Below are 21495 nucleotides of genomic sequence, written 5' to 3'. Positions count from 1 at the left end.
ATTGTGACCCATACTCTCCTTGCATCCCTTATCAATATAGTCTATTGCCACGTGCAGCCTGGTAAATAACAGGCCTGCATTTTCTTTCGCCCCTGCGTGCCCGTGGCAATCCACATGAAGGTAAAATGTGTGTGTATATTTGTATTATAAACTGTGTTTGTCTGTTTTAGAAAAAGTATCAGTTGTGTGTGACACCCTCCTTTTGAAAAGGTCCTTTTATTGCAACTTAGTCTGAGATTCTGAAGCAACAAGTAAAATAGCACGTTATGTGGTTTATATTTGCGATTTTATTGTTCGATTTTATGCAGATAATATTCAAGATTTATTAATATTCCAGCTCTTCCCTTCCCCCACCATTTAGATTTTTAATATTTGGAGTATTCAATACTAATGGCTACATATAACATTTCCAAATCAACACTTGCTGCCAGTTCCAACTCATTTTTTGATGCCGGCATGCCCAGCTGAGGAGAGAACGCTGCATGAACTAGCTGAATATGGGGAGGAGAAAGGAGAAGGAAACAGGATAGCCACACTGATAAACTGAGGCAAGACCACTGTTAACAGAGCTGATTTGGGGTCTCGTGAAGGTGACTAAACTTTTGTTAAAAAAGGCCTCCTGCCCTTTCCCTTGCAGAGATGGCCTTAAAAACCCAAACTAGTGCAAACCAATTGCAGTGGTTGACAGGAGCAAGCAGCTGGATTCCACTTCTGCAGCTGGAGGGGACAATGACTCCATCCCACACAGACACTTATCTGTGCACTAGTAGCTGCAAGGTAATTTGTAAAGTCATGTCTGTAAAAAAGCCGAAAATGGAGTGTCTTCTTTCCATGCGGTGCACTGTAATGAGCCATGCTGCTGTTTGTACATGTTCCCCAAAGCCTGTGCACAGAGCTGCCCCCTGGCTGGAGGCACAACCAGCTCTGCTACCCCACATAGCTGTTACTCCCACCTCCTCTGATCAACTGTCACATTCCAACCACCACAGAACCTTTGGCCTCCAACATTCCATCTGGTTCTCACGGGACCCAGTGATTGAACCTGGTGTTATTCTCAGCCATACTCATAGGTAGTTCCATCACCTCACACTGACTCACAGACATTCTAGGCTTCAGCGTCACACTTGGACTAGTGACAATATTAGATTGTGTTGATTTATGCGGGTGGTGAATGGGGGCTGGGTGTTTGGGGTTATTGTGGGCATTGATTGTGTTATGTGGGTAGTTTTGAAGAACTGTGGCAGCTGAGACAAGTAATCCACCATCTGTGCAACCTCCCACATACAACCAATGAAACTGTTGCACAAAGATTACCTGTAAAGGAATGGTAGTGATTGGCTGAGTTACCTCTGATATCACAATGATCTAGGACTCTTGGCTATGGCATACATACATGCCTTGCAGTAGCTAAAAGCACCAGTGTAATTCAAAATAAAAAATGAATGAGAACTTAAAAATTGAATGGTAACAGACAGCAAATCCCTGTGATGATCGAATCAGGTGATATTCTGAACTCTGCTTGTAGCAGTCTCAATCGCTTCACAATGACTCAACAGACATTCTAGGCTTTAGAGTGACAATCCTGGAATCTTTTTATATAGACAGAAATGTGATCAAAGTGGATCACCTCTTTCCCTGCTGATGCCTGCCTGCCCAGCTACAGCCCAGAGTTTAAAGATCTAAATATGGGAGGAAAGTTTGGAGCAATATCCCTCTGTCCTTCCATACCTCCCGCTCCTGGGGAGACCTGATTGTCTACCCCTACTTCAGCTAGGAGAGACCAGCATCCAGACAAACTAATCAAATCGGACCCTCATTGCCCAAACAATCCATGCGGTTCATACACAAAATTGATTCATCCCCACTTTGCCAACCACTCCACAGACAGAGGACACAGGAGAAACTACCTGCCACAACAGTTGCCAGCAGAAACGGCAGAACACCCATCTTCCACCATCACTACTCTTGTGAAGAACAGCTGTGTGATAAAGAAGCCTACTAGAGAAGTTCCATTAAGTGATGGGGAGGCTGAGGGTACTGCGGCTTGAATGAGTTAAGAAGGACTAATGGATGGGGAAGAATACAAGGGGAGAGGATTGAGCAGATGGATTTTTGGGCACGATGGTTGAAGAATATGAAATTGATGGGGTTTGGGATTTCAGGGGTTGGGGAAAGGGCATGGAATTTCTACCCAAGAAATGTCTCACATACTTTCAGTTAAAACAAATTGTTTGAGGGAGCCCCTTGTTAAACTTCTAATTGCACATAATCGGATTACCATGAAACATCTGTTAGGGTACCCAATAGCAGTGCCACTCTTTCATTGTTACTGAAGGGCCCATTGTGACAAAACAGACAGACAGGAAGAAGGGGCTGTATAGTTTGGATGGCCTCCATCTCAGTTGAAGGGGAACCAATTTCCTTGGGGACAGGCTGACTAGAGTAGTCAGGAGAGGGTTAAACTAATAGTGAAAAGGGAGGGTAAAAAGAAGAAAGAGATGAGCACTCAGTACAAAATCGAGATGTTGAGAACAAAATTAATCAAGAAACCAAAGAACATGAAAAGAAGAAATTCCTGAATTGCCATTACAGTAATGCTAGGAGCCTGGGTAACAAACAAGAGGATTTGGAATTGCTAATTTATGAGCATAAATTAAATGTAGATAGTATTATTGAAATCTGGTGGGATGATTTGCATGATTGAAATATTAAAAATTAATGGTTATAAACTATTTAGGAAGGATCAAGTTGGCAAAAGGGGAGGGGGAGTGGCACTCTATGTAAAAAATGGCATTACCTGTTCCCAAGTCACTGATAACTCAAAAGAATATGATCTTGAATGTTTATGGATAAATGTCGTAACAGATAAAGCTTAAGATGGGGTACTAGCTGGTGTCTGCTACAGACTAACAAATCACACTAGGGAACAGGATGACTGCCTCCTTACACACCTATCTACATAAAATTTAGGGAAAAGCCTGTAAGATGATGGGGGGCTTCAATTTGAGTGACACATGTTGGCGGTCTCATGCTATCAGAAGTAAAAGAGACTTGAAATTTCTAAGCATTATAGATGACAATTTCCTAACTCAAAAAGTGTTGCATTCAACACAGGGGAATTCTATATTAGACCATGTCTTAATACATAAAGAGGAACTGATTACAGAACAAATGTGAATGATAATTGGGATCATTTAAGAACACCTTATTTGAAGCCCAAAAAGCCATGATCCCACCATTGAGGAAGAAAGCCATGCTGGTTAAAAAAACAACCTGGTTTAGAGGGGAACTGAAGGTAGTTGTAAAAAACAAAATACAAGGGAAAGTTGACAGTAATGAGTTAAGTATTGTAGAAAATTGATAAGGGAATCCAAGAGACATAAGGAGAAATCTATGGCCAGCACAGTTATGGACAATAAGTAGTTTTTAAAAAATATATTAGGAACAAAAAGAATCATTACAATGGTATTGGTCCATTACAAGATGGAAATTATGAAATTATCAATAACAATGCAGATAAAGCAAAAGTTAGCCATAAATATTTCTCTTCTATATTTGGGGAAAAACAGATGATATAATCGCATCATATGGTGATGATAATACTCTTTCCATTCCAGTAGTATCTTTGGACGATGTTAAATAGAAGCTATTACAGTTAGACATTTTTAAATCAGTAGGTCCAGATAACTTGCATCCAAGAATTTTAAAAGAGCTGGCTGAGGAACTCGTTAGACCATTAAATTGATTTTCCAATAAGTCTTGAAACAGTGGGGAAGTTCCAGAAGACTGTAAGAAAGCTCATGTTGTGACAATTTTTAAAAAGGGTAAGTGGGATGAGCTGGGGAACTATATGCCTGACATTGATTCTGAGCAAGATAATGGAGTAGCTGATAATGAACTAAAGGAGGGTAATATAATTAATGCAGATCAAAATGGATTTATGGAAAATAGATCCTGTCAAACAAACTTAATATTTTTTGATGAAATTACAAGGTGGGCTTATAAATGTAATAGGATTGACGTAATATACTTAGAATTCTATAAGGCATTTAACTTAATATCACACGACAATTTGACTAAAAAACTAGAATATCAAATTAACAAGGCCTACATTAAATAGATTAAAAATTGATTTAGTTATAGGTCTCAAAATGTAACTGTAAGCAACAAATCATCACATGGGTATTTCCAGTGGGGTCCTGCATGGGTAAGTTCTTGGCTCTACACTATTTAAAATTTTTAGCAATGACCTGGAAGAAAACAAAAATCATCACTGATAAAGTTTGCAGATGAGACAAAAATTGGGACAGTGGTAAATAATGGAGATGACAGGTCACTGACTTAAGAGTGATCTAGATCCTTTGGTAAACTGGGTGAAAGCAAACAGTATGAGTTTTAATATGGGTAAATGTAAAGGTATACATCTAGGAACAAAGAACACAGGCCATACTAACAGGATGGGGGACTATTCTGGGAAGCAGTGACTCTGAAAAAGATTTGGCGGTCAGCTGATATTCAGCTGAATATGAGCTCCCAATGTGATGCTGTGGCCAAAAAAGATCTGTATTTGGCACTGGTGTGTCTGCTGCTGGAATACTGTGTCCAGTTCTGGGGCCCACAATTCAAGAAGGATATTGATAAATTGGAGAGGGTTCATAGAAGAGCAATGAGATTGATTAAAGGATTTGAAAACATGCCTTATAGTGATAGACTCAAGGAGCTCAATCTATCTTAACAAAGAGAAGGTTAAGGTGTGACTTGATTACAGTCTCTAAGTACCTACATGAGGAACAAATATTTAATAATGGGCTCTTCAAACTAGTAAAGAAAAGAGTAACACGATCCAATGGCTGGAAGTTGAAGATAGACAAATTCAGACTGAAAATAAAGCATAATTTTTTAACAGTGAGAATAATTGACCATTGGAGCATTTACCATGGGTTGTGGTGGATTCTCCATCACTAACAATTTTTAAATCAAGATTGGATGTTTTTCTAAAAGATATGTTCCAGGAATTATTTTAGGGAACTTGTATGGCCTGTGTCATCATAGAATATCAGGGTTGGAAGGGACCTCAGGAGGTCATCTAGTCCAACCCCCTGCTCAAAGAAGGACCAATCCCCAGACAGATTTTTGCCCCAGATCCCTAAATGGCCCCCTCAAGGACTGAGGTTGCTGAACTCACAACCCTGAGTTCAGCAGGCCAATGCTCAAACCACTGAGCTATCCCTCCCCCCATACAGGAGGTCAGACTAGATGATCGCAACCGTCCCTTTTGGCCTTAGAATCTATGAATATACATGTATATGTGAAAGAGAAACTGAACTGAGTACTGGAAATGTAACTTTTTAAAAAAAATGCTGGTTATGTATTAATTTTAGAGTGTTTTCTGAAATGAATAACATTTTGCATGTGTGATCTGATAACTGACCACTTATCTGTACTGATTTACGTGTTCCTTTATGTTCTTTCAGAGTGTTTACTTTAATGACATCTGATCTGAATGGTACTGAAAAATTAATTTAGCGTCTTATTTTTACTACAAGAGCAAGCCACAAATTGTAGCTAAATTTACTATAAAAGGTGCTGTTAGAAGCAACTATTCGCACATCAGTGTATTTTTACCCTACAGAAAATGGTTTTATGTAAAAAATTTAAAAAACGGTAGAGATTGTTGTCATGAGACCAAATGATTAAATTATTTAATACTACTTTACACTTCTATTGCAATCTGATGATATGAATCTAATTTTGCAGCCACTACAATCCACTTATGTTGAAGTCTCTAACCTTGTATTAATTCAGTATCAGATAAGAAACTGCTCTGTGCCCAGCACTATACGTGTACACAATGCTTTATGAATTCTGTTGTGGAAAAGTGTTATATATGGGGTAATCACAGGAATTCCTTTTATTGCAGTATTTCCTAGTAAAGGTTTCAGAGAGATTCCCTTAGCAGAATTTCCCTGCAGGGGTTCACTTTCAGACACACACACTCTCTCCATCCCTTTTCATCCCCACCCCCAAAACCAGAAACCTTTTTGAGTTTTTGATTAAGTGACAAATCTCATCTTGCTCTTATTAATTCAGGTTCAAAAAAGAACCAGCTGCTTCTCCTCAAGTCTTGTCTACACAGTTTTGTTGACAAAAGTCAGTTATTGTCAACAAAAAAGTGGAGGTATACACATTGAAATGCTCCTCCTGCCAATGTAACGCCCCTGCTACGCCGACATAATAAAACCATCTCAACAAGAGGCGTAGGGCTTATATTGGTGTTGCTAGGGTAACGCAGTGTCTGTGTAGACAAATTAGCGTCTGTTAGAAGACAGGATACTGGGCTAGATGGACCTTTAGTCTGACCCAGTATGGCCATTCTTATGTTAAAGCTGCCCGGTTCCCGGTGGGGAGCGGGAGGGAAGCCCCAGGTAGCTTCCCCCCTGTTCCCAGAGGGGAGGAGGTGAGATGAAAAGCCCCAGGTGGCTTCCCCTCTGCTCCTGATGGGGAACAGGGAGCCGCGGGGGGAGGGCAGCCCGCCAGGAGCCCGGGAGCCTGTGTGGCAGCTGGGCTTCTGGTAGGGAACTGCCAGCAAAGCTGAGAGACCAGGCTCTCAGCTCCCCACACTGCCCCTCTTAGGTCAGTGGAAGCGCTACTGGTGAGAACATACGCCACCGATCCAAGCAGGGTAGTGTGGACATCAGCCACTGCAGTAATTAATGCAGTGTCTGTAAGTCGATCTAACATAGGTTGATTTATCTTTGTAGTGTAGACATAGTCTCAGCTTTACATAGATGAAGGGATGACTCCTGTTCACACACATTTTAGGAGCTTCACTCCCTAGGACTAGTCCAGTGGTTCCCAAACTTTAACAACCGGTGAACCCCTTTCACTAAAATGTCAAGTCTCGTGAACCCCCTCGTAAAAATGAATATTTCCAGGGATTTTCTCCTTTACCTGAATATAAATTATAAAAGCAGTGATCTTGGAAATATAAAATTTGTTTTTATGACATGCTTATTACATACTATTATTAATTACTTATCATTATAGTATTTTTATTACATTATGAAAATGGCAACACTCTTCCAAGATCTCACTTTTGTAGCTTGTATCACTTTAAATAAGCCTGTTATAAGACAAGGTTCCTATGTTTCATCAAGGAGTACCAGATGTGAAACAGCATGAAGTATTTAAGAAGCCAACTCAAAGAGTTCTTCCTGCACAAGCATGCAGGTCTTGAGCAGTCCAGGCAAACAACGCACGTTACAACAAAGCTTAAACTTGTTCTTCATAATAATTTTAAAAACAATACTAGCTGCCTATTTAATTTTAAAAACAGCAAAAAATATCCACCCCCCCTTTCCATTTCTTATAAAGAGTCTTGAAGTTTAAATCTCTTCAGTGTGATAGATATGCTTGCTTTGATCTGCTTAGCTGGCAGTCCAGGGGCTCCAGGCTGCTGGCCCCTGGCCCCGTGCTGCCCGGGGTCCCTAGCGACAGCTCTGTCCGCCATTAGGGATTTTTTTCCCCAAACCCCCCCCAGTAACATTTCACGAACCTCCAGAGGTTCACAAACCCCAGTTTGGGAACCACTGGACTAGTCAAATCCAACAAGGTGGACAGGGCTTATCTCTAGTGATAAAACTGGGATAGAAACTACCATCTTCACAGAAGCATACCCTGGAATCTCAAAGGACCTGCACATTCTATTATATAGCCATACATTTAATCTTCAGTTTGGACTGAGGTAAGAAACTGAGGTCTGTGAAGCCTACACCTTTGAAGAGTAGACTATTTCTCACTGTGAACTATTTTCTATAGATCCACACCGGACTAGTTGCTTCTGTGTGAGAAGCTGTGTGTCTAGGAAAGAAGGAAGGAATAGGTGAGGGAACACAACATCCCTTCTGTATGAATTAAAACAAATCCCAATCAGAGGGGATATAAAGAGAAAGACAGTGTGATTTACATGATTTACTTTTTAAAAGCAGCATTTGCAGTATTCTACTGCATTAATGATTACACTGAGATCTTTTATCCAGGAACAGGAAAATATTTTGACAAATTGTGATCATAGTCAGATAAATGCTGGGTTTTTTTCTAGGGCTGTAAATTAATCACAGTTAACTCATGCAATTAAGTCAAAAAAATTAATCGAGATTTAAAAAATTAACCACAATTAATTGCAGCTTTAATTGCACTGTTAAACAATAGAATACCAATTGAAAATTATTAAATATTCTTGGATGCTATTCTACATTTTCAAATATATTGATTTCAATTACAACACAGAATACAAAGTATACAGTGTTCACTTTATATTATTTTTATTACAAATATTTCCACTGTAAAAATGAAAAGAAAATAAAGTATTTTTCAATACTGTAGTGCAATCTCTTTATCGTGAAAGTGCAACTTACAAATGTAGATTTTTTTTGTTACATGACTGCACTAAAGAACAAAACAATGCAAAACTTTAGAGCCTACAAGTCTACTCAGTCCTACTTCTTGTTCAGCCAATTGCTAAAACAAACAAGTTTGTTTACATTTACTGGAGTTAATGCTGCGCCAGATATGCTAAACATTCATATGTCCCTTCATGCTTCGGCCACCATTCCAGAGGACATGCTTCCATGCTGATGACGCTCGTTAAAAAAAAGCATTAATAAAATTTGTGACTGAACTCCTTGGGGGAGAATTGTATGTCTCCTGCTCCATTTTACCTGCATTCTGCCATATATTTCATGTTATAGCAGTCTCGGATGATGAACCAGCATGCTGTTCATTTTAAGAACACTTTCGCTGCAGATTTGACATAACGCAAAGAAGGTACCAATGTGAGATTTCTAAAGATAGCAACAGCACGCGGCCCAAGGTTTAAGAATCTGAAGTGCCTTCCAAAATCTGGTAGGGATGAGGTATTGAGCATGCTTTTAGAAATCTTAAACTACAGAACCTGAACCACCAAAAAAAGAAAATTAACCTTCTGCTGGTAGCATCTGACTCAGATGATGAAAATAAACATGCGTCGGTCTGCCGTGCTTTGGATTGTTATTGAGCAGAACCCATCATCAGCATGGACGCATGTCCTTTGGAATGGTGGTAGAAGCATGAAGGGCAATATGAATCTTTAGCGCATCTGGCACGTAAATATCTTGCAACACTGGCTACAATAGTGCTATGTGAATGCCTGTTCTCACTTTCAGGTGACATTGTAAACAAGAAGCGGGCAGCATTATCTCCTGAAAATGTAAACACACTTGTTTGTCTGAGCAATTGGCTGAACAAAAAGTAGGACTGAGTGGACTTGTAGGTTCTAAAGTTTTACATTATTTTATTTTTGAATGCAGTTATTTTTGTATATAATTCTACATTTGTAAGTTCAACTTTCATAATAAAGAGATTGCACTACAGTTCTTGTATTAAGTGAACTGAAAAATACTTTATATTTTTACAGTGCAAATATTGTAATCAAAAATAAATATAAGGTGAGCACTGTATACTTTGTATTCTGCGTTGTAACTGAAATCAATATATTTGAAAACGTAGAACACATCAAAAATATTTAAATAAATGGTATTCTATTGTTTTTAACAGTGTGATTAATCAGACGATTAATTTTTTAATCGCTTGACAGCCCTATTTTCCCCCATGTAAGAAATTAAAGAGTTACTTTCAAAGGAACGGTCCCATTAAAATCCCACAGCAAAAGTATGCAGATCTAATATGTGACCTTTTTCCAGAATCCTGAAGTTCAAATCATGTGAGAGCTTAATCTCATTATCTCTCAATTTTCAGCATCAGCTGCACTCTAAATGACACAAAAGAGACAAGATGGGGAGAATGTGAGGTTAATATACAATAATTTTAAGACTCTGTGACCTTGCTAGCAAGATAGTCAATGCATAGCCATATTGAGTTACTGGATTGTATGAAAAGACTGGTTTATTTTAATAGTGGGGAAAGGTGATAAATGAAACAATGACTAGAGAAAAAAACAACATTCTGGGAAAATACTTCAGGGGTCCTTAAGAAAACAATGGGTGGGCTATTAATCAGGAAGTGCCTACCAGCCTGGCTCCATCCAGGTTAAAAGGCTTACTTTTCCAGGTCTGGGGCCTAAGATCAAAAGAACACTAACCGTTAAAAAATAACTGCCTAAAGAGGAAGGAGGGCCAAGTGGACAGCAGCTGTTTGAGGGGAAATAGAATGAGAGAACCTGAAATAGGTATAAGTAAGAGCCAAATGTGTAGGCTTTTCTAGTTTTAGCCCTTTTCCCTACTTGTCATGTACCACTGGGTGAATAAACAATACATTGGTTTTGAAAACGCTGTTTTGAATCACCTTAATTAGCTACTGGTCATATCTCCCAAAGGGAATTCTCCTGCTGGGGCCAACCACCATTAGAGCCGCTAGAGGTGTCCTGGTTGGTAACCAGCAATCCAGTCTAGGAGTGGCTGAACTGTGGGTTCCGCCTTTAAGCGGGATAAGCCTGGCAGGTTACCTGCACACACAATGCTGCAAAGGAAGGCAACTTCTGCCCCCCTACCCGCAAAGGTCACTGACATTCTGACCATGGGGAAATTTCCATTTCAACCCCACCTATGGTGATCAGTTAGACCCTGAGCATGTGAGCAAGAACCAGCCAGCCAAGCACCTCAGAGAGCGACTGCTTGTTGCCAACTCAGAGCCCTGGGCTCTCCCCATCCAATGTCTCATCTCTAGCCATGGCCATCCCTGATGCTTCAGAGGAAGGGGATAAAAAACCCACTCCCAGAATACACTGGGGGGGGAGGCAAATCCCTTCCTGACCTCTGATCCATGAGCGTTGGGAGCATAAGACAAACTGGAAGTGAGCCCCACAGCTGTTCAGCCCTACCTCCTAACATCATAAGTTACTCCATACAATTGCACTCAGAATTTTGTCTCTCTTCAAACTAATTAAGTTGTTTGCCCTCTTCACTGTGGACTTTTAAAGCTACAAATCTAGTCCTTAGTGTCCTTCAAAGTCAATATAAATATGTTAATTGGATGGTAAATCCTATGGTCAGGGCTCTGTGCAGAATTAATAAATATATATAATACAGTAGCACCTGGGGCCATGAATAGCATAAAGATATTAACTTTGCAAATCAGTTAATGGAGGACATTCTATTCATAAGGGGGTAATGAAGAAGAACATACAAAGAGATTTGTAGGAAGAGCAAGCAAGAAGAAGAAGTAGGAGATTGTCAATACTGGCAGAGTAGAAGGGATAAAAAAAGAAGAGTGTGGATAAATACAAAAGAACAGAACTGTGAAGGTCCTTGATGGGCTGTGAAGAGCTAGTGGGTAGGGAATGAAGAATTCAAACTTCCCTTCCCCAAATCTGAAGTGACTTCTGCCCCTGCCCAAGTTAGCAAGTGGTTAAATAGGAGCTCATTACCAAAAGCCTTAATCTCCTTCAAGATACTAAATACCAGGTCCCCATGCCTTTTTGAATGCCTAAAGCCCTAAATTACCCATACCCAGATGCCAAAATCATTGTCCTGCAACTTCTACACTGTAGTTACTCATCAATACAAAAATTTGCATCATGCTGAAAGTATAAAATAAACTGAATAGCGAAATAAATAAATGATGGAAAGAACACTATACTGATTAGAGTGGCACATAGGAGTGTGTGTGTGTGTGTGTGTGTGTGTGTGTGTGTGTGTGTGTGTGTGTGTGTGTGTGTGTGTGTGTGTGTGTGAGCGAGGGGGGCGGGGGACATCACATACTTCTGAACTCCCTGCTGCATAATTTTGATCTACTGTGCTGCATAAGACAAAGACCTGCCTAAGATACATCAGTACTTTTAACAGTGGAAAATACATCACACACTGTATTCAAGTTTAAAATAACTTTAAATAAGAGTGTTTGCATTGTCTTTTTTGTCATTGGAAGCTTTGTAGGTAGGTATGTAATTAAAATACACACCTTTACTTAAGGTGGGATTTTCAAAGGTGCTTGAGTGAGTCAGGCACACAACTCTCACTGAATTTTAATAGGATCTGGGCATTTAACTCACTTCAGTGGCTTTGAAAATCACAACCTTGATTTGGATTGGTGGGTACATAGGCGTTTAAATCATAGATGTAGACTAGAACATGTATTCCTGCTCCAGATATGAATAATATTCTCACCTGTCAAGTGAAGGAAAAACACTCTGTCATTCAAGTTTCAGAAGGAAGAGGATTTGTTTGCCTGACTTAGGGGGAAAAAAGGGAACTTTTATTGATCTCATTCTATTTAACCCTTGTCCTATCACCTATGTTTAGGCTGCACAATTCAGAGATACATAGTGATTATTCGGAAGCTGGGGAACATACGAACAATGTAATTAACTTTTTAATTACATTACATTTCTATTAAATTAATGATTTAATATATCTAATTATGAAAAATGGAACACTGATGCTGATTTACACTCCTCAAGACAAAATTACCTAATTTCTAAGTGCTAACTGGGCAGTAAAATCTTTATCAACGTAACTGTAAATTATTATGGTTTCCCAACTACTGGTACATCTCAGTATTAAGAACCTCACACCTAACCTGCACTGCATTGTTGTGGAGAATTAACTATATAATTTTTTAGAAATATCATGTGCACCTCAGTTTCCCTATGTGATATTATCTTGCCTAGCTGCATAGAATTAAATCAAAGGTGGAAACCAACAGGAAATGAAACCATGCCAAAGATAAAGTACTATCAGAGAATATCAAGGTTCTTTTGGGAAAACGGGAAAGCCATTAATTGGGTAATACCCCTAGCCTGGCTCCAACAAAACATGCAACATTTACTCTTCCCCATCCTGGGCCTAGGAATAAAGGGGATACTACAATCTTAAAGATGCTGGTCTATGTAAGAAAGGGTGGGATGGGGATGAGGGCTGAATGGGCTGTCAACAGCTGCCCAAGAGGGAGAATCTGATACACACAGAGTCACAGATAACATGCTGCAGATCAGGGCAGTCTGCTTCTCCAAACCCAGAGACGTAGGTAACTGGGCCAAGGGGTGTCACAGTTCAGGGCAACTACACCAGTATTCCTTGTACCGTAGAACCTCTGACTTTTTATTAATTTTTTTTTGGCTCTGCTGCTGCCTGATTGTGTATTTCTGGTTCCAAATGAGGTGTGTGGTTAACTGGTCAGTTCGTAACTCTGGTGTTCATAACTCTGAGGTTCTTCTGTATGTGGTCCCCCAAGGGCACTCACTCTAGGTTCCCGGCTCCTCAGCCATCACCTCTCCTGGGCAGAGACCCAGGTCTCTCTCCCTGCGGACTGTAGTTTTTCCAGGCTGCACAGTTCTATACTGTGATATCCCCAGCAATACCAGACTGCCAAATACTCCAGCATCTGTGGTTAGCTTTCTTGCCAAAGGCTATGAACAGCTGTAATTGCCAGCAGTTACAATTTACCACACAGCCCTTTATAAAGAAGCACATTTATTCTTAAAGTGAATGAATTGCAGAGAAAATATATTAAAAACAATAGAAGAACCTATGTGCATGCTAAAACCTACCAGAGATCACCCCAGCTCCAACCTTGGACTCTGATAGGCGTCAGTCCTTCAAAACCCACAACGAGTTTTTCACCAGGTTATAAGTTCATAGCTGTCCCAGATTCAGAACAACCCTGAATTGTTCATTCTTTCCTTTATACAGCTTTGCCTTTGATCATGGCCTCATGAAACAGGTGATGCAACAGACAAAGGCCCACTCCTCAGGAAGTAGCTTCAAAGGGCTGGGGTTTTGCATAATCGTAGGTGGGGAATTTGCATTCACCTCCCCTTAGATATTACCCAGGATTCCACTTCATATGTGTTGTTCCAAAAGTTGATTCTTGACTAACGCATTGTTCAATATAGCACTTACATCACATCTCCCCCCTAAAGAGGTTACATACAATATCTGTCCACAATAATACATAAGCAATGGACCCCCAAAATATTTAAATTTAATTTAGTATTTTTTTTCAAGGATATTGTAGGAAAATGCCATATCTGTTACACCACAAGCTTGCATGAAGAGGTTGAAAAGAAAAATGTGGAAGCTCCTAAAGCCCAAGGATTTTATTTCTTATGTTGTTTTGTGTCCTGAACAGTGAGTCAAATGAAACCTGAGTATAAGGCAAGTCCCATTCTATGGTATATTATATTGAATAAATGCAAATATTCCTTTAATAATTAAAAACCACACAGATAAAACATGGACTTAAGGAAAATAAATTTACCCTACTATTTAGAAGTAGCATCATGCTGATGTACAGTAGCTACCCAAAATGGTACAGGACACTTTTTCCAGTGATGTGTAATTTTTGGAGCATGATACCATAATGCTATTAACATAATTCTACCCCAGCAATGGTAAAACATTTTCACCTGCACTACAAGCTTTGGTTTGTTCTGCTCCATTGTATCTAATGGTTTCAACCTGGAGAAATCCCATCAACAGAGGATGTCAAAGCAGAAGTGGAAGAGTAAATAACTAGTGTTGAAGTATTTCTCCTGCACTGAAGAATGAAATAAACTTGCTCATCCATTGGTCCAGGTATCATCTTTGTTGATTATGATAGTATAAATGTACAGTCTAGAGTGGGAAACAGATTGTGTGTGTGCAGAAATGAAATCCTCTTTCATGTATGCAGTATAGCAAGATCCACCTAAACAATGGTAACACTACTGTATACTTAGGGTCCAATTCCAGCTACCCTACACCACAAGGGTGGGAGAGCGACCAAGGAGCTTCTTCTCCCTCTTGCACATATGGCAGACAGAATCTCGGTGCTTCAGCAATTCTTGACCACAATGGGAATGACAATGCAGCCCATGATGATACGTACATCAAGGCAGAGGGAAGGGGTTAATGAGGCAGGGGACTATTTGGGGTCTCACTCAACCATATACGGGCCAGTTGCCTGAGGCCAGCACTAGCAAAGCACATGCTAGATTTCCAAAAAACTGTAATAGAAGCTCCCAGGTGAAGTATCCTATTCATTCTGAGAGTCCATTTTCCTGCCTCAACATTCCGCAGATAGAATCCCTCTGCCAAGTGTTGCACACGGGCTGCGCTACAATACCCTCCCCGCATCTCTGCTCACCCCACCCCCAGTTCCACAACCCTTTCTGCTCAGCTTTAAAAGCCACAAAAGAGCTCTTGGTGGTTTTTATTCACTAAGTCCAAATCTTCCCTGAATAATATTAGAAAACCTTCTCTGTGACTGGGAAGGAAAGAGGTGGTCCTCTGGTCCTGCCCCAAATCCTCAGCCATCTCCTGCCTATTGGCATGCAGGAAGCCACTGGTTCTGCTACTTGGGAGTCCTATATATCCACAAAGGGTACAGGACTTGCCTCTAATAGTGTACAGACAATTTACCATTCTAGACACATTATATGGGGAGAAGATACCTATTGCTATGTACATTGCTTACCACTTTGCATTATGAAAGAATCTGGTGAGTTTTTAAGGAGCTCTTAGACCTCCATTGTTTAGAGCATGAGGGCAGAATTAGGCTTCCATAGGCAACTGTAAATCTGGCATTTCCTTACTTACAAGCACTTGATGATGCAACCTAAATAGCTTTCTTTTAACAAATATAATATTTGTATATTAATAGAAAATTTATATTAAATAATACATATACGCCTAATTGAAGCCAGGGTTAAAATGTCATTTTGGCTAAAACCTAACTTTCTGAGTATTCACTGGTTTGGAATACTGGGATTTCTAAGCTCTAGACACAGAACCCCTTTACAAGATACTCATGTTAGCAAGACTTACAAAAATTGCAGTAATTAATTTTACATATGGAAACAGGCTTATCTCAATCCACTTGTAAAGTATACTGAGTGAAAAGAGTGAAAAACAAAAGTATTAAATTATTTAATAGTAAGAAACAATTAAATCTTTCTTCATGAAATGTATAATAAATCATGCACTAGAGTAAAAAGAATTCCTTCCTATGGAAACATCAACTATACTAATAACAAGCTAAATCCTATTCGATATAGAAACAATTTCTTACTGCCAAATGAAAGTTAATAAGTAGGAACTAAGACAATATTCTTACTATGTTATTTTCACGCCATAATTTGCATCCTCTTTGACAAAGATACATGTATTCTAACATTCCACAACTTTACCTTGTATGTCAACTTGTTCTTTGTATAATTGGGCACCATTAGGACCTTCTGAGTAATTTGTCTCACTTGACAGTTTATTACGATATGATCCAGTGCAAGAGGTTTCCTCCCTATTCCCTTAAGGCCAAAGATGTGTTCAGTGCCATCTGTTTCATTTTGTAGAATAAGCTTGCCCTGTGACAAAGGAAAAAAAGAAGACATTTCAGCACTGCGTGAGTCTTGCATGGCTGCCAGACAAACTCCCTTAACCTAATTAATCTTGAGTCCAGGTAGTGAAACAAGCTTGCAGGGAGGTGTTGCCTGTTTACTTTCCAGCATATATGTAAACACTTCTGCTGAATTAATGAAGACAAACTTAAGGAAGACTGACTTTTATTTCTAATTTTTCTATATTACAGAGTTAGCAGTACAGTGCCTCATGTATATTGATTACACACTTGTTTACTCAGCAAAGAAATATACCTTCCAAGAAAATATTTTCTGAGCCATCACTATTCCTAATTAACGTGAAAAACTGGAAAAGAAAGGTACTTTGTTCCAGCAGTACTCATCCAGCAGAATCCTGCACAGGAGGTGGCTCTTGGTACTAAACTTTTTATTTACCATACACAAGAAAGAGACAACATTAACTTTTTCTTTTATCTATTATATGAATCCTCATACACAATAAATTACAAATAAAATTTGCCTGTGTAGTTTTTGTATCTTGTACTTCAACATTATTGCTGGTTTTCACAGAATAACTTTGCCTAGTAGCTTTGCCCACTGCATTGATCAGAATAATAGAATTCTATTAACATTTTGGGAAACTACAAAATGAGAACTAAGATCATTAATATCCACCCTCAAAACCTATGAATTTTATTCCCTCTTTGAATGATAACTACAGAAACACATTTATGGATGAAACTAAAACAGTGAAATCTTAAAACCATTAAGTAACAAGGCTGAAGCTGACCTGTTTGCAACTCACAATTTTTAGCTGTTTAAATTCTGATCAGATTTAAATCAATGGCCTAGGAAGAAGAAACTTTGCATCTTGCTAAAATTGACTGTCAGTGGAGTTTGGCCCCAAAGGGAATGATTTTGTCAGACTGTTTAAAAAAAAATGAAGACACTTCTGAAAACCATCAACTTATTTAATGATACAGTCTGGAAGGCTTGGGACGAATTCCTGTGGTTTATAACTTTAGAAGAAAGAAGAAGAAAACGCAATCAGCATCAGAACTATCTACTGAACTCCAGCATCCACAGCTTTCTTTCATAAGCAAACTCCATTTTGGGGATCCTCATTCAGGTAGGAAAGATAAAGAGCAGATACATCAATACTATACTAACAGAGAATTAGAGTTATAAGAGTATTGAGAGAGCAGGGACCTGCTGGGGAAGTCTCCATAATAATGAGGACCTGGGGGGAAATCCCCATTCAAATCAATGACAACGCTCCCATTGACTTAAGTATTAAACGAGTCCAGGCTGGAGAGAAAGGACCTTGCCACAAAACTGACAAAATCTGTTCTCTGGGTGGGAGTATGTAGGTTTTGTGTGGGTGACCTACCTCTGGATATTTTGCTGTGAGACTGAGATTCCAAAGAACTGGTGTTTCATGCCTGACCTGTTGTGTGCAGGGATCTACATGTGATACACATCTGCTGAGTATGTGCACACACACTAAATGCTTTATACCTATAGATATATATATTGCATCACATATCCAAATTCTATTCTCATGTACACTGAAGTAACTCCACTGAAGCCATTGAAGTTGCACCAATGTAATAGAGTGAGCTATGGCTATCCACACAGACAGATTATATACTCCAAACAAAAATATTGTGCAGTATCTGCGCCTAACAAATAAATAATAAATGATTAATAATATTAGTGTAGCATTAAGAATGAGAAACCAAACACTCAAAAGTTAGAAAATATAGAGTTAAGGAGGAATACTCAACTCTTAAATCTAACCCTTCATACATATCCTTTAAAATGTGGCTTCTCCTTATATCCTATATTATTTTTCAAATATAATATATAATTCAAACATACAAAAAGCTTGTTGAAAATAATTAATAATTGCTAAGGATAAAATATACCCAACTCTAACTCTCATAAAGCAGGAAATATAGAGTACAACCACACAATCATCTTAATTCTGCTGTCTGTGTAATGACAGTTTTCCCAGGGAATAATTCCATATTCCCTAGTTTAGGTTGTTTTAGCTTAGGTGAGGTTTGTCTTTAGGACTGTTAACGGTTTTAGGAGGGTTTGTATTTTTGTTACTGGATTTGTGAACTACATTATACTGATGTTAGTAAGTAATTTGAATAGGTTATTGTAGTTTGTAGAGAGTAATTATTTTGTGCTAGGCAAAAGAGTGATACTGTAAATTTGTGTTTTTGTATAGCATGGCAAACACCAGAGTAGCTCAGGTAATGCATAGGCAGGCATGTACAAACTGCTTCCTGTTAAAAGCTGAAACAGCCCTTACCCTGGTATGTACCTCATAATATCCAGAATGGCAACTACCATTGGGACAGAGTGCCTGGGAATCCACCCCAATATGAGCAATGACAAAACTAGTAATGGAAATTAATGAATGAACTAATATAACCTCCATTCCTGTAGAATCCCCATGGCATATATGTGCAATGAGGGATGCTCAATGGTATTAAAGAACCTTAAAACTGGCATTTCCTGAATTTACTGATTACATAAATAAAATAATGTATATTTAAATAAAGGCTGGAATGCACTGTATATATTTGTAATTAGAATGTTTTCAATTTGTATAGAATACCTAATAATTTTATTAAAATTTGTGGGCAGAGAGAGAGGGTAGGACCACGAGAAAAGATAAATTGACCATACAAAATATTAGCCTAAGCTCCCCTGAAGGCAGTTTATTACATGTACATCCTCAGGAAAAAGTCTTGCCCTGAATAATCCTGATTCAGAAAACCTCTTAAGCAGATGCTTAATGTTAAACACCTGCTTAAGGGGTTTCCTGGAGTGCAGGCACAAGTTTCATGTGTAGCAGCAAACCTTATAAAGGCTGAATGTCTCTTTTCTCTTACCAGAGTGACACACTCAGCAATGGGCTTAAACATGAGAGGATACTGTGTTGTTTCACCTGGACCCACATATATGAGAGGAGGGCCATAAAAACAATGTCCCTCTAGGATTGCTTGAAGTTTCCAGTCCTGATTAGACATATTACTCTGAAAAAAAAAATAGATGTCATCCAAATGGTACATTTAAAGTTACAACATACATTTACCTGCAATTACAGCTACATTTAACTTTCTATCCATTAATTCTTAGAATGGACACCAAATCAGATCACAATCTTTATTTTTTCAAAAGTGCCAACTCAGAGTAGAGTTTAGGAAAATAAAGATTATATTTTTAAAAGTTTGAATGTATTCAACCATAAGTTCAATAATACTGGTACTGTGGGTACTAGTAGGAATGCTCTAAAAATTCATGTTTTACATACTCATACCATAAAAGAAGTTTGATTGTACTTATAATTATGGGCTCAATCTAACCAAATATGTGCATAGCCATATGCACTCAGATACTGAATCTGCTGAAGACTAAACTATTTAGTAGAAAGACTGTCCTGCGGCAGAACCCAAAGTATGAAAGAAAAAACCAACAGTTGTGTGTTGACAAGTTGGAGGCTCAATGGGAGATGAAGAGTTCTTGCAAATTTTTCTCTCATGCTCCACAACATCAGAATCTCATCCTCTTTAAAACCAGCACACCCCTTATCCAGCAACACACAAAAGTAACTCCAGTTCTAGGAGCAGCGCCAATAGACAGGCTGAGCAGGTTAATATCCATTATCTTATTTATTCTTTAAAAAGGAAAATAAAATGAGCAGAAATAAAGATCCCAATCATTTCAGAACAACCTCCTTGGTTACTTTCAGTGTTTCACTGTGCTTTCACAATACTATCCTTCTCCAGACAAGCTATTGATCTCACGTCTGATCATGGATCCCTCCCCTCTTCTTGTCCCATCAGATCTCAGTGTGACTTTTTCTATACTATCACTCTCTATTCTTCCTGACCACCTCACACAAAATATGGTATGTGCAGCACTCTCAACTCCTGGTGCAAACCTTAGGTAACATTTTTACTTCTAATAGAACCTTTAAGTCTTCCTCTTGTTGTTTTATGCCACATCATTTTCTCTCTTTAGCTTTTAATTTGAGACAATCTGCTGATGGCCTAAAAAGCTTGATAATGACTTCTCTGAAGAAGATACCCAACCCTACAGCTCAAAATTCACTCTTTGACTCTCTCTCTCTTATATCTTTTTGGACTGTCGGCTTACACCATAATTGTGCACTATGGGATTTCTTGCATCAGTTTTTGGAGCATCAGGTCCTGTCATTGCTGGAGATAAATTATTAGATTAGATTAATGACTATTCTGATCTACTATGTTAATTACTGTACCCCTCTCTTACATGATAGCGTCTTAGTATTGAATGCTTCAAATATTTAACTTTTGAATACACTTTTCTAATGTATCTACATTACATATTATTAGGGCTGCGTGTCTGTCATGGAGGTTGCAGAAGTCACGGATTCCATGATTTTCAGTGACCTCCGTGACTTCTGCAGCGGCAGGTGGGGCTCACACCAGGGCCAGCCACAATGGCCACCGCTGGAGTGGCTCTGCAGCCAGCCAATCAGGCAGCACCGCAGCCAGCCTTACCGGCCGCTGCTCGGGTGGCCCTGGGCAACTGGCCCCAGGAACCGCCCGAGCAGCGTCCAGTACGGCTGACCCCAAGGACCACCCGAGCAGCGGTCCCTGGGGCAGCGGGAGCAGCCGCTGCTCCAGTGGCTCCCGGCAGCTGGTGCCACTGGCCACGCCCCCCTCCCAGCAGTGGCCCCCCAGGTTGCCACCACCAGTAGCGCGTTCTCCCCAGGATTTAGTCAGGGGTATTTATAGTATAAGTCATGGACAGGTCACGGACTGTGAATTTTTACTAAAAATACCCATGACTAAATCGTAGCCTTACATATTATTTATAACCTCACATTTCTCTTAAATAATATTTTTTTAAAAACAACTTCTTTTTTGTGGAGCAAAATACATTAATACGATCTGTACAATATTTAATTCTGCTATCATGCGCCTTAATTCAGATTTCTGCTTTCCTTCCACTGCCAGAAATCTTACATTTAGTATTCATACTACTCATACCAACCTTTTCCCCCCTACTTGCAATGTCCTCTATGTTAATAAGTGTCAGTCTCAGAAGAAAAATCATTAGGAATAACAGACTAAATAGTTATTGAGGTGGGCAGAAAACAA

The 21495-nt window shown here is 39.2% G+C and overlaps 1 protein-coding gene across 1 annotated transcript in view; it reads right to left on the bottom strand.

Moving 5' to 3' along the window:
- Window positions 1-21495, bottom strand: part of CFAP47 (cilia and flagella associated protein 47) — a 704026-nt gene that overhangs the window by 314726 nt on the left and 367805 nt on the right. Inside the window, exons 47-48 of the mRNA XM_065423211.1 lie at window positions 19240-19383; window positions 16163-16336 (exon numbers count right to left, since the gene is read on the bottom strand). Of these exons, the coding sequence (XP_065279283.1) occupies window positions 16163-16336; window positions 19240-19383 (318 nt within the window). The remainder of the gene's footprint in view (window positions 1-16162; window positions 16337-19239; window positions 19384-21495) is intronic.

The sequence above is a fragment of the Emys orbicularis genome, chromosome 1 (genome assembly GCF_028017835.1).
Source record: "Emys orbicularis isolate rEmyOrb1 chromosome 1, rEmyOrb1.hap1, whole genome shotgun sequence".
Lineage (NCBI taxonomy): Eukaryota > Metazoa > Chordata > Testudines > Emydidae > Emys > Emys orbicularis.
This window is presented reverse-complemented; position numbering and strand designations above follow the sequence as displayed.